Source organism: Scyliorhinus torazame, chromosome 31 (assembly GCF_047496885.1).
Source record: "Scyliorhinus torazame isolate Kashiwa2021f chromosome 31, sScyTor2.1, whole genome shotgun sequence".
Classification (NCBI taxonomy): domain Eukaryota; kingdom Metazoa; phylum Chordata; class Chondrichthyes; order Carcharhiniformes; family Scyliorhinidae; genus Scyliorhinus; species Scyliorhinus torazame.
The window spans coordinates 6054567-6067245 of NC_092737.1; the positions used below are offsets into that span (position 1 = coordinate 6054567).

The 12679-nt window shown below is 57.3% G+C and overlaps 1 protein-coding gene across 2 annotated transcripts in view; it reads left to right on the forward strand.

Moving 5' to 3' along the window:
* Positions 1-12621, forward strand: part of acadvl (acyl-CoA dehydrogenase very long chain) — a 169061-nt gene extending 156440 nt beyond the window's left edge. The window contains exons 17-19 of one of the 2 annotated variants that reach the window (XM_072493234.1): positions 3156-3228; positions 8192-8267; positions 12035-12621. In XM_072493234.1, the coding sequence (XP_072349335.1) occupies positions 3156-3228; positions 8192-8267; positions 12035-12172 (287 nt within the window). In that variant the 3' untranslated portion in view covers positions 12173-12621. The remainder of the gene's footprint in view (positions 1-3155; positions 3229-8191; positions 8268-12034) is intronic. The other variant, XM_072493233.1, reaches the window with a different exon arrangement.
* Positions 12622-12679: the final 58 nt, after the last annotated feature.

A 12679-nucleotide genomic window follows, 5' to 3' on the forward strand; every position in this document is an offset into this window, starting at 1 on the left:
CACGATGTTGCACCGAAACAAAAGCCATCTAACCTACACTATGCCATCATCATCCATATGTTTATCCAATAAACTTTTAAATGCCCTCAATGTTGGCGAGTTCACTACTGTAGCAGGTAGGGCATTCCACGGCCTCACTACTCTTTGCGTAAAGAACCTACCTCTGACCTCTGTCCTATATCTATTACCCCTCAGTTTAAAGCTATGTCCCCTCGTGCCAGCCATTTCCATCCGCGGGAGAAGGCTCTCACTGTCCACCCTATCCAACCCCCTGATCATTTTGTATGCCTCTATTAAGTCTCCTCTTAACCTTCTTCTCTCCAACGAAAACAATCTCAAGTCCATCAGCCTTTCCTCATAAGATTTTCCCTCCATGCCAGGCAACATCCTGGTAAATCTCCTCTGCACCCGCTCCAAATCCTCCACGTCCTTCCTATAATGCGGTGACCAGAACTGCACGCAATACTCCAAATGCGGCCGTACCAGAGTTCTGTACAGCTGCAACATGACCTCCCGACTCCGGAACTCAATCCCTCTACCAATAAAGGCCAACACTCCATAGGCCTTCTTCACAACCCTATCAACCTGGGTGGCAACTTTCAGGGATCTATGTACATGGACACCTAGATCCCTCTGCTCATCCACACTTTCAAGAACTTTACCATTAGCCAAATATTCTGCATTCCTGTTATTCCTTCCAAAGTGAATCACCTCACACTTCTCTACATTAAACTCCATTTGACACCTCTCAGCCCAGCTCTGCAGCTTATCTATATCCCTCTGTAACCTGCTACATCCTTCCACACTATCGACAACACCACCGACTTTAGTATCGTCTGCAAATTTACTCACCCACCCTTCTGCGCCTTCCTCTAGGTCATTGATAAAAATGACAAACAGCAACGGCCCCAGAACAGATCCTTGTGGTACTCCACTTGTGACTGTACTCCATTCTGAACATTTCCCATCAACCACCACCCTCTGTCTTTCAGCTAGCCAATTTCTGATCCACATCTCTAAATCACCCTCAATCCCCAGCCTCCGTATTTTCTGCAATAGCCTACCGTGGGGAACCTTATCAAACGCTTTGCTGAAATCCATATACACCACATCAACTGCTCTACCCTCATCTACCTGTTCAGTCACCTTCTCAAAGAACTCGATAAGGTTTGTGAGGCATGACCTACCCTTCACAAAGCCATGCTGACTATCCCTGATCATATTATTCCTATCTAGATGATTATAAATCTTGTCTCTTATAATCCCCTCCAAGACTTTACCCACTACAGACGTGAGGCTCACCGGTCTATAGTTGCCGGGGTTGTCTCTGCTCCCCTTTTTGAACAAAGGGACCACATTTGCTGTCCTCCAGTCCTCTGGCACTATTCCTGTAGCCAATGATGACATAAAAATCAAAGCCAAAGGTCCAGCAATCTCTTCCCTGGCCTCCCAGAGAATCCTAGGATAAATCCCATCAGGTCCCGGGGACTTATCTATTTTCAGCCTGTCCAGAATTGCCAACACCTCTTCCCTACGTACCTCAATGCCATTTATTCTATTAGCCTGGGGCTCAGCATTCTCCTCCACAACATTATCTTTTTCCTGAGTGAATACTGACGAAAGATATTCATTTAGTATCTCGCCTATCTCTTCAGACTCCACACACAATTTCCCATCCCTGTCCTTGACTGGTCCTACTCTTTCCCTAGTCATTCGCTTATTCCTGACATACCTATAGAAAGCTTTTGGGTTTTCCTTGATCCTTCCTGCCAAATACTTCTCATGTCCCCTCCTTGCTCGTCTTAGCTCTCTCTTTAGATCCTTCCTGGCTACCTTGTAACTATCCATCGCCCCAACTGAAACTTCACACCTCATCTTCACATAGGCCTCCTTCTTCCTCTTAACAAGAGATTCCACTTCCTTGGTAAACCACGGTTCCCTCGCTCGACGCCTTCCTCCCTGCCTGACCGGTACATACTTATCAAGAACACGCAGTAGCTGATCCTTGAACAAGCCCCACTTATCCAGTGTGCCCAACACTTGCAGCCTACTTCTCCACCTTATCCCCCCCAAGTCACGTCTAATGGCATCATAATTGCCCTTCCCCCAGCTATAACTCTTGCCCTGCGGTGTATACTTATCCCTTTCCATCATTAACGTAAACGTCACCGAATTGTGGTCACTGTCCCCAAAGTGCTCTCCTACATCCAAATCCAACACCTGGCCTGGTTCATTACCCAAAACCAAATCCAACGTGGCCTCGCCTCTGGTTAATGACAAGTCTGTCCCCGAGTGCAGTCAGTGCGGCTCCCACTCAGTACTGATCCTCTGACAGTGCAGCACTCCCTCAGTACTGACCCTCTGACAGTGCGGCTCTCCCTCAGTACTGACCCTCTGACAGTGCGGCACTCCCTCAGTACTGACCCTCTGACAGTGCGGCACTGCCTCAGTACTGACCCTCTGACAGTGCGGCACTCCCTCAGTACTGACCCTCTGACAGTGCGGCACACCCTCAGTACTGACTCTCTGACAGTGCGGCACTCCCTCAGTACTGACCCTCTGACAGTGCGGCACTCCCTCAGCACTGACCCTCTGACAGTGCAGCACTCCCTCAGTACTGACCCTCTGACAGTGCGGCACTCCCTCAGTACTGACCCTCTGACAGTGCGACACTCCCTCAGTACTGACCCTCTGACAGTGCGGCACTCCCTCAGTACTGACCCTCTGACAGTGCGGCACTCCCTCAGTACTGACCCTCTGACAGTGCGGCACTCCCTCAGTACTGACCCTCTGACAGTGCGGCACTCCCTCAGTACTGACCCTCTGACAGTGCGGCACTCCCTCAGTACTGACCCTCTGACAGTGCGGCACTCCCTCAGTACTGACCCTCTGACAGTGCGGCACTCCCTCAGTACTGACCCTCTGACAGTGCGGCACTCCCTCAGTACTGACCCTCTGACAGTGCGGCACTCCCTCAGTACTGACCCTCTGACAGTGCGGCACCCTGGGATTGTCAGCTTGGATTATCTGCTCCAGTCTCTGGCCGTGCCCTGACCTGCGGTCTCTGTCCTGGCGTTATGACGCTGGGGTAGAGGCAGGAAGCAGTGCCCCTTCCAGGAGCTGCTAACTCTCTCGTGCTTTGTGTATTTGTCCAGACGAACAGTTCCTGCTGAAGAGGGTTGCCGATAGTGCCATTGACCTGTACGCCATGGTGGTCGTCCTGTCACGGTAAGGACTCCGCAGGGCTGCAGAGCCTCTCTCGTCACTTATCAACAGGGAGAAGCTAATTATTGCGGATATAGGAATCAGAAACCGGAAGAGAAAATGCTGGAAAATCTCAGCCGGCCTGGCAGCATCTGGAAGGAGAGAAAAGAGCGAACGTTTCGAGTCCAGGTGACCCTTTGTCAAAGCTAAAAGGCATAACACGGTAGCATAGTGGTTAGCACAGGTACTTCACAGCTCCACCCCAAACTCCCCTGCCCCCGGGCGGGATAGCCAAGTCCCGGAGGAGGAGAACCCTCCTCGGCGGGTTCTCCGGCACCAAGGCCGGCAAGTGAGGCAAACGGCCGTGCTCCCCTTATTTGAGGGAAGGAACATCATTGGAGGCGGCACAGAGGAGGTTGACCAGGGTGATCCCTCGTATGGAGAGCCTGCCACGTGTGGTCGGCACGGTAGCACAGCGGTTAGCACTGTTGCTTCACAGCTCCAGGGTCCCGAGTTCGATTCCCGGCTTGGGTCACTGTCTGTGCGGAGTCTGCACGTCCTCCCCGTGTGTGCGTGGGTTTCCTCCGGGTGCCCCGGTTTCCTCCCACAGTCCAAAGATTGGCCGCGATAAATTGCCCTTAGTGTCCAAAATTGCCCTTAGTGCCCAAAACAGTGAGGTGGGGTTCCTGGGTTACGGGGATAGGGTGGAGGTGTGGGCTTAAGTAGGGCGCTCTTTCCAAGGGCCGGTGCAGACTCGATGGGCCGAATGGCCTCCTTCTGTACTGTAAATTCTACTGCACTGTCAGAGGGTCAGGACTGAGGGAGCGCCGCACTGTCAGAGGGTCAGTACTGAGGGAGTGCCGCACTGTCAGAGGGTCAGTACTGAGGGAGTGCCGCACTGTCAGAGGGTCAGTACTGAGGGAGTGTCGCACTGTCAGAGGGTCAGTACTGAGGGAGTGCCGCACTGTCAGAGGGTCAGTACTGAGGGAGTGCCGCACTGTCAGAGGGTCAGTACTGAGTGAGTGCTGCACTGTCAGAGGGTCAGTACTGAGGGAGTGCCGCACTATCAGAGGATCAGTACTGAGGGAGTGCCGCACTGTCAGAGGGTCAGTACTGAGGGAGTGCCGCACTGTCAGAGGGTCAGTACTGAAGGAGTGCCGCACTGTCAGAGGGTCATTACTGAAGGAGTGCCGCACTGTCAGAGGGTCAGTACTGAGGGAGTGCCGCACTGTCAGAGGGTCAGTACTGAGGGAGTGCCGCACTGTCAGAGGGTCAGTACTGAGGGAGTGCCGCACTGTCAGAGGGTCAATACTGAGGGAGTGCCGCACTGTCAGAGGGTCAGTACTGAAGGAGTGCCGCACTGTCAGAGGGTCATTACTGAGGGAGTGCCGCACTGTCAGAGGGTCAGTACTGAGTGGGTGCTGCACTGTCAGAGGGTCAGTACTGAAGGAGTGCCGCACTGTCAAGAGGGTCAGTACTGAGGGAGTGCCGCACTGTCAGTACTGAGGGAGTGCTGCACTGTCAGAGGGTCAGTACTGAGGGAGTGCTGCACTGTCAGAGGGTCAGTACTGAGGGAGTGCCACACTGTCAGTACTGAGGGAGTGCTGCACTGTCAGAGGGTCAGTGCTGAGGGAGTGCCGCACTGTCAGAGGGTCAGTACTGAGGGAGTGCCGCACTGTCAGAGGTTCAGTACTGAGGGAGTGCCGCACTGTCAGAGGGTCAGTACTGAGGGAGTGCCGCACTGTCAGAGGGTCAGTACTGAAGGAGTGCCGCACTGTCAGAGGATCAGTACTGAGGGATTGCTGCACTGTCAGAGGGTCAGTACTGAGGGATTGCTGCACTGTCAGAGGGTCAGTACTGAGGGAGTGCTGCACTGTCAGAGGGTCAGTACTGAGGAGTGCCGCACTATCAGAGGATCAGTACTGAGGGAGTGCTGCACTGTCAGAGGGTCAGTACTGAGGGAGTGCCGCACTGTCAGAGGGTCAGTACTGAGGGAGTGCCGCACTGTCAGAGGGTCAGTACTGAAGGAGTGCCGCACTGTCAGAGGGTCGGTACTGAGGGAGTGCCGCACTGTCAGAGGATCAGTACTGAGGGAGTGCCGCACTGTCAGAGGGTCAGTACTGAAGGAGTGCCGCACTGTCAGAGGGTCAGTACTGAGGGGAGTGCCGCACTGTCAGAGGATCAGTACTGAGGGAGTGCCGCACTGTCAGAGGGTCAGTACTGAAGGAGTGCCGCACTGTCAGAGGATCAGTACTGAGGGAGTGCCGCACTGTCAGAGGGTCAGTACTGAAGGAGTGCCGCACTGTCAGAGGTTCAGTACTGAGGGACTGCCCGCACTGTCAGAGGGTCAGTACTGAGGGAGTGCCGCACTGTCAGAGGGTCAGTACTGAGGGATTGCTGCACTGTCAGAGGGTCAGTACTGAGGGAGTGCCGCACTGTCAGAGGGTCAGTACTGAGGGAGTGCCGCACTGTCAGAGGGTCAGTACTGAGGGATTGCTGCACTGTCAGAGGGTCAGTACTGAGGGAGTGCTGCACTGTCAGAGGGTCAGTACTGAGGGAGTGCCGCACTATCAGAGGATCAGTACTGAGGGAGTGCTGCACTGTCAGAGGGTCAGTGCTGAGGGAGTGCCGCACTGTCAGAGGGTCAGTACTGAGGGAGTGCCGCACTGTCAGAGGGTCAGTACTGAAGGAGTGCCGCACTGTCAGAGGGTCGGTACTGAGGGAGTGCCGCACTGTCAGAGGATCAGTACTGAGGGAGTGCCGCACTGTCAGAGGGTCAGTACTGAAGGAGTGCCGCACTGTCAGAGGGTCAGTACTGAGGGAGTGCCGCACTGTCAGAGGATCAGTACTGAGGGAGTGCCGCACTGTCAGAGGGTCAGTACTGAAGGAGTGCCGCACTGTCAGAGGATCAGTACTGAGGGAGTGCCGCACTGTCAGAGGGTCAGTACTGAAGGAGTGCCGCACTGTCAGAGGATCAGTACTGAGGGAGTGCCGCACTGTCAGAGGGTCAGTACTGAAGGAGTGCCGCACTGTCAGAGGATTGCTTATAGCTACAGAAACGAAGGGGAAGAGTACCAGTGTCAGTCCCCAGAGAGAACAAAAGGTGTGAAAGGCAAAACAGCAGAGAAACTAAAATCAGCGGGTAAACTGAGAGATGTAGATGTGGGAGGAGGGGAGACATAGGTGGGTCAGAGGGGAAGGGGGAAGCAAAGGGGACAAAAGATAAGATGTGGAGGTGCCGGCGTTGGACTGGGGTGAGCACAGTAAGAAGTCTCACAACACCAGGCTAAAGTCCAGCAGGTTTGTTTCGATGTCACTAGCTTTCGGAGCGCTGCTCCTTCCTCGGGTGAGCTCGGAGCAGTGCTCCGAATGCTCGTGATTTGATAAAAGATAAGGAAAGGGGTGATAATATAGGGGGAAAGAGTGGGCAAGAAATATATATAAAGAAAGACAAGAAATAAATAAATGGTAAAAGACAATTGAAATGAAATGAAGCCAAATGGGTCGAGGTGGGGTCGAGCTGATCATCTGAAGTGGTTGAATTCGATGTCCAGGCCGGAAGGCTGTCGTGTGCCTAACCGGAAGATGAGACGTTGTTCCTCCAGTTTGCGTTGAGCTTCACTGGGACATTGCAGCAGGCCAAGAATAGACATGTGGGCGTGGGAGCAGGGTCTTGTGTTAAAATGGCAGCAACGGGAAGGGCAGGGTCCTGAATGCTCACAGACCGAAGGCGCTCAGCAAAGCGATCGCCCAGTCTGCGTTTGCTCTCTCCGATACAGAGGAGACCACTCTTTTTCCTGGGTTTCTGCGGCTATGACTCATCCTCCATTCCTTCACCCCGCAGTATAAATATCTCCCACGTTATAGGCCTTTTAGCTTTGACAAAGGGTCACCCGGACTCGAAACGTCTGTGCTCAAAATACGCTGCGCCGTTTCCCTCTCTCACGACGGTAACCGCACTCCGAAGGTTCTCCCGTCAGTTGGGAGGGGTGTCCCTGAGGTGGCGAACGCCCCCCCCCCCCCCCCCCCCCCCCCCGACCCCCACGCATCACCAGCTCACAAATGTGCTTTACACTTCGCTGGGTGGAATTTATTTTTTTCGAAGCAGGCGATGCAGCCTTGGCCGACTTGGCAGAATGCCCCCTCCCCTCTCAGGAGTGTTTCCGCCGCTTGAAAGCTTCCGTCCCCCGGCGGACGCTCCTTGTGTTTCTCGCGCCGCGTCCTTCAGCTGGTGAACCCGACAGGGTGTCGTGGGAGTGAGCGCGGACGGAGGTCCATGTGGAGAGATGGGGAGAAGCTGGCATTGCTCTCCCTGGAGCAGAGGGGTTTTAAGGGAGGGGCGGGGGGAAGCTAGGATTGTTCTCCCTGGAGCAGAGGGGTTTAAGGAGGAGACCTAAGAGAGGTGTACGGAATGACGAGGGATCTGGACGGAGTAAATCCGGACAGAGGTGTTTCCCCGTGGCTGGAGGGGGCCGGTAACTGGATCAGATTCACCGGGACGATACCAGGGCTGACGAGGTTTCGGGGAGGTGGGCAGGGCACTTGGGCTTCAGTGTAGAGGATTAAGGGGTGATCGAATCGAGTGCTGATCTAACCGAGGGGTTTATGATGATGACGATAGGGTCGAGAGAGAGAAGCGCCTCCCCCTGGTCGGGGCGGGAACTCAGAACGAGGAGGGGGGGAGGCAGAACCTTCAAATTGGAAAATTGAAATAGTCAAAAGCCGTGTTGATTAGATTTCTGTGGGTGCGGGAATTCAGGATGACGGAACCCAGGCGGAGTCGGTGGAGTTAAGATTTCGATCTGGTTGAGCGGTGGGACGGGTTCGAGGGGCTGAATAGTCGCCTCTTCCTGCGAGGAAGTGTCCCGGCCTGAAATGTTCCCCCCCGCCTTCCCTCTGTTCGGCCCCACATTCCTGTTTTTATTTTGCAGCTTCCGTTTAGCTAAGCGCCTTTGCCTGAAGCTGCTGTTGCTTTGTTTGTCCACAGGGCCTCCCGTTCGCTGAGCCAGAGGCAGGCCAGTGCCCAGCACGAGAAGCTGCTCTGTGAGACCTGGTGTATCGAGGTGAGTGACCCGTCCTCACTCCCGTCCATCCACAACCTTCTCAGCGTTTCTCCTGTCTGTCGCTGAAACCCTCTCATCCCCCCGGCGTTGTCACCGTCAGACCCTGACCGCGCCACTGACCGGGAACATAAGACCAAGAGACATAGGAGCAGAATTAGGCACTCGGCCCATCGAGTCTGCTCCGCCATTCAATCATGGCTGATATTTTCTCATCCCATTCTCCTGCCTTCTCCCCATAACCCCTGATCCCCTTATTAATCCAGAACCTATCTCTGTCTTAAAGACACTCAGTGATTTGGCCTCCACAGCCTTCTGCGGCAAAGAGTTCCACAGATTCCCCACCCTCTGGCTGAAGAAATTCCTCCTCATCTCTGTTTTTAAGGATCATCCTTTAGTCTGAGATGGTGCCCTCTGCATCTAGTTTTTCCTGCAAGTGGAAACATCCTCTCCCTGTCCGCTCTATCCAGGTCTCTCTCCACGTCCACTCTATCCAGGTCTCTCTCCACGTCCACTCTATCCAGGTCTCTCTCCACGTCCACTCTATCCAGGTCTCTCTCCCTGTCCGCTCTATCCAGGTCTCTCTCCCTGTCCGCTCTATCCAGGTCTCTCTCCACGTCCACTCTATCCAGGTCTCTCTCCACGTCCACTCTATCCAGGTCTCTCTCCACGTCCACTCTATCCAGGTCTCTCTCCACGTCCGCTCTATCCAGGTCTCTCTCCACGTCCACTCTATCCAGGTCTCTCTCCCTGTCCGCTCTATCCAGGTCTCTCTCCACGTCCGCTCTATCCAGGTCTCTCTCCACGTCCCCTCTATCCAGGTCTCTCTCCACGTCCGCTCTATCCAGGTCTCTCTCCACGTCCGCTCTATCCAGGTCTCTCTCCCTGTCCGCTCTATCCAGGTCTCTCTCCCTGTCCGCTCTATCCAGGTCTCTCTCCCTGTCCGCTCTATCCAGGTCTCTCTCCACGTCCGCTCTATCCAGGTCTCTCTCTATGTCCGCTCTATCCAGGTCTCTCTCCACGTCCCCTCTATCCAGGTCTCTCTCCACGTCCCCTCTATCCAGGTCTCTCTCCCTGTCCGCTCTATCCAGGTCTCTCTCCACGTCCGCTCTATCCAGGTCTCTCTCTATGTCCGCTCTATCCAGGTCTCTCTCCACGTCCCCTCTATCCAGGTCTCTCTCTATGTCCGCTCTATCCAGGTCTCTCTCCCTGTCCGCTCTATCCAGGTCTCTCTCCACGTCCACTCTATCCAGGTCTCTCTCCACGTCCACTCTATCCAGGTCTCTCTCCACGTCCGCTCTATCCAGGTCTCTCTCTCCACATCCACTCTATCCAGGTCTCTCTCCACGTCCACTCTATCCAGGCCTCGCAGTATCCTGTAAGTTTCAATAAGATCCCCCCCCCTCATCCTTCTAAACTCCGAGTACAGACCCAGAGTCCTCAACCGCTCCTCGTACGCCAAGCTCTTCATTCCAGGGAACATTCTTGTGAACCTCCTCTGGACCCTTTCCAAGGCCTGCACATCCTTCCTTCGATACGGGGGCCCAAAACTGCTCACAATACTCCAAACGGGGTCCGACCAGAGCCTTATACAGCCTCAGAAGTGCATCCCTGGTCTTGTATTCTAGCTTTCTCAACATGAATGCTAACATTGCATTTGCCTTTCTAACTGCCGACTGAACCTGCACGTTAACGTGAAGATGATCGTGGACAAGGACTCCCAAGTCCCTTTGTGCTTCTGATTTCGAAGCATTTCCCCGTTTAGAAAATAGTCTGAACACCATCAGCTCTTCACTTATTTAACAGTCTCCTGAGCGGCACCTTGTCAAAGGCCTTCTGGAAATCTAAATAATCACAGAGAGAGGGAGGCTGACCACTGCCTGACCCCGGGGGAGGGTCCCTGACCACTGCCCTGACCCCGGGGGGGGCCCTGACCACTGCCCTGACCCCGGGGGGGGCCCCTGACCACTGCCCTGACCCCGGGGGGGGGCCCTGACCACTGCCCTGACCCGGGGGGGCGGGGCCCTGACCACTGCCCTGACCCCGGGGGGGGGGCCCTGACCCCGGGGGTGGCCCTGACCACTACCCTGACCCCAGGGGGGGGGGCCCTGACCACTACCCTGACCCCCGGGGGGGGGCCCTGACCACTGCCCTGACCCCGGGGGGGGCCCCTGACCACTGCCCTGACCCCGGGGGGGGGCCCTGACCACTGCCCTGACCCCGGGGGAGGGTCCCTGACCACTGCCCTGACCCCGGGGGGGGGGCCCTGACCCCGGGGGGTGGCCCTGACCACTACCCTGACCCCAGGGGGGGGGGCCCTGACCACTACCCTGACCCCCGGGGGGGGGGCCCTGACCACTGCCCTGACCCCGGGGGGGGCCCTGACCACTGCCCTGACCCCGGGGGGGGGGGGCCCTGACCACTGCCCTGACCCCGGGGGAGGGTCCTGACCACTGCCCTGACCCCGGGGGGGGCCCTGACCACTGCCCTGACCCCGGGGGGGGACCCTGACCACTGCCCTGACCCCGGGGGGGGCCCTGACCACTGCCCCTGACCCCCGGGGGGGGGGGGCCCTGACCACTGCCCTGACCCCGGGGGGGGGGGCCCTGACCACTGCCCTGACCCCGGGGGGGGGGGGCCCTGACCACTGCCCTGGCCCCGGGGGGGGCCCTGACCACTGCCCTGGCCCCGGGGGGGGGCCCTGACCACTGCCCTGGCTCCGGGGGGGCCCTGACCACTGCCCTGACCCCGGGGGGGGGGGCCCTGACCACTGCCCTGACCCCGGGGGGGCCCTGACCACTGCCCTGACCCCGGGGGGGGCCCTGACCACTGCCCTGACCCCGGGGGGGCGTGGCCCTGACCACTGCCCTGACCCCGGGGGGGCGTGGCCCTGACCACTGCCCTGACCCCGGGGGGGGCCCTGACCACTGCCCTGACCCGGGGGGGGGGGGGGGGCCCTGACCACTGCCCTGACCCCGGGTGGGGGGGGGCCCTGACCACTGCCCTGACCCCGGGGGGGGGGCCCTGACCACTGCCCTGACCCCGGGGGGTGGGGGGGCCCTGACCACTGCCCTGACCCCGGGGGGGGGGCGGGGCCCCTGACCCCGTGGGGGGAGGCTGACCACTGCCTGACCCCGGGCGGTGCCCTGACCACTGCCCTGACCCCAGGGGGGCGGGGCCCTGACCACTGCCCTGACCCCAGGGGGGCGGGGCCCTGACCCCGGGGGGGGAGGCTGACCACTGCCCTGACCCCGGGGAGGGGGAAGGGTCTGACGCCAAGGGGGAGGGTCCTGACCCCCCCTGGGGGGGGGGGGGGGGGTCCTGACCCCGGGGGTGGGTCCTGACCACTTCCCTGACCCCCGGGGGGGAGGGGCCTGACCACTGCACTGACCCCGGGTTGGGGGGGGGGTAACATTTCTCATCACTGGCCAGCTTTCTGCTAATCAGCTTGATAACGGCTGCTCTGTATTAACCCCCTCGACCCCCCCCCCCCCCCCCCCCCCCCCCCCCCCGAGCTGTGAAACACTGAACCCGCTTCCTCGCCAAAAAACATCCATTCTCCGTTTGAATTGCTCCCGTCTCGACAACCGTTTTCTCTCTGTGGACCCGATCGAATCCTTCCATCGCCTGATACACCTCGTCAACCCCAACCTCCCTCTCTCGATCAGATCCCCAGTTGCCCAGTCCTGGGAGCTGAAGCTGCCGGGGTGAGTACAAACTGGGCCTGTGTGCGAACACGGTAACCAGCATTTGCCTGTTTTATTTTTTAGGCGTACGCCCGCATTACGGACAGTCTGGACTCCCTCAGCTCCAGCTCCGCCAAGCAGGTCTTCAAGAACATGCGCGCCATCTCGGCTGCCGTGGTCAGCAATGGTGGCACCGTGGCTCCGCACCCCTTGGGATTTTAATGCCGGATCTCGGCCTGCTCTCCAGGCTGCAGTGCGAATCCGCAGCTACATCTACTCGAAAGCCACCACCTCCATTCCCGTTCATTGGCAGGATTAATTAGGGAGCCTGATCTCCCACTGCCCCGCTTTCCGATTGTAAACCGCGAGTGCCCTGATTGGCACAACAGCAGACTCGATTACTGCAACGTTTAAGCTGAATTGTCCAATTTGAATTGAACTTTTCTGTGTGCCTGGGGACACCGGCATTATCAACGTAACTTTGATAACCGTGAATAACGCTGGGGTACAGCTCGATAGGATACATCGCCTTGGGAGTGTTTGATGGGGACAGTGTAGAGGGAGCTTTACTCTGTATCTAACCCCGTGCTGTACCTGTCCTGGGAGTGTTTGATGGGGACAGTGTAGAGGAGCGTTACTCTGTATCTAACCCCGTGCTGTACCTGTCCTGGGAGTGTTTGATGGGGACAGTGTAGAGGGAGCTTTACTCTGCATCTAACCCCGTGCTGT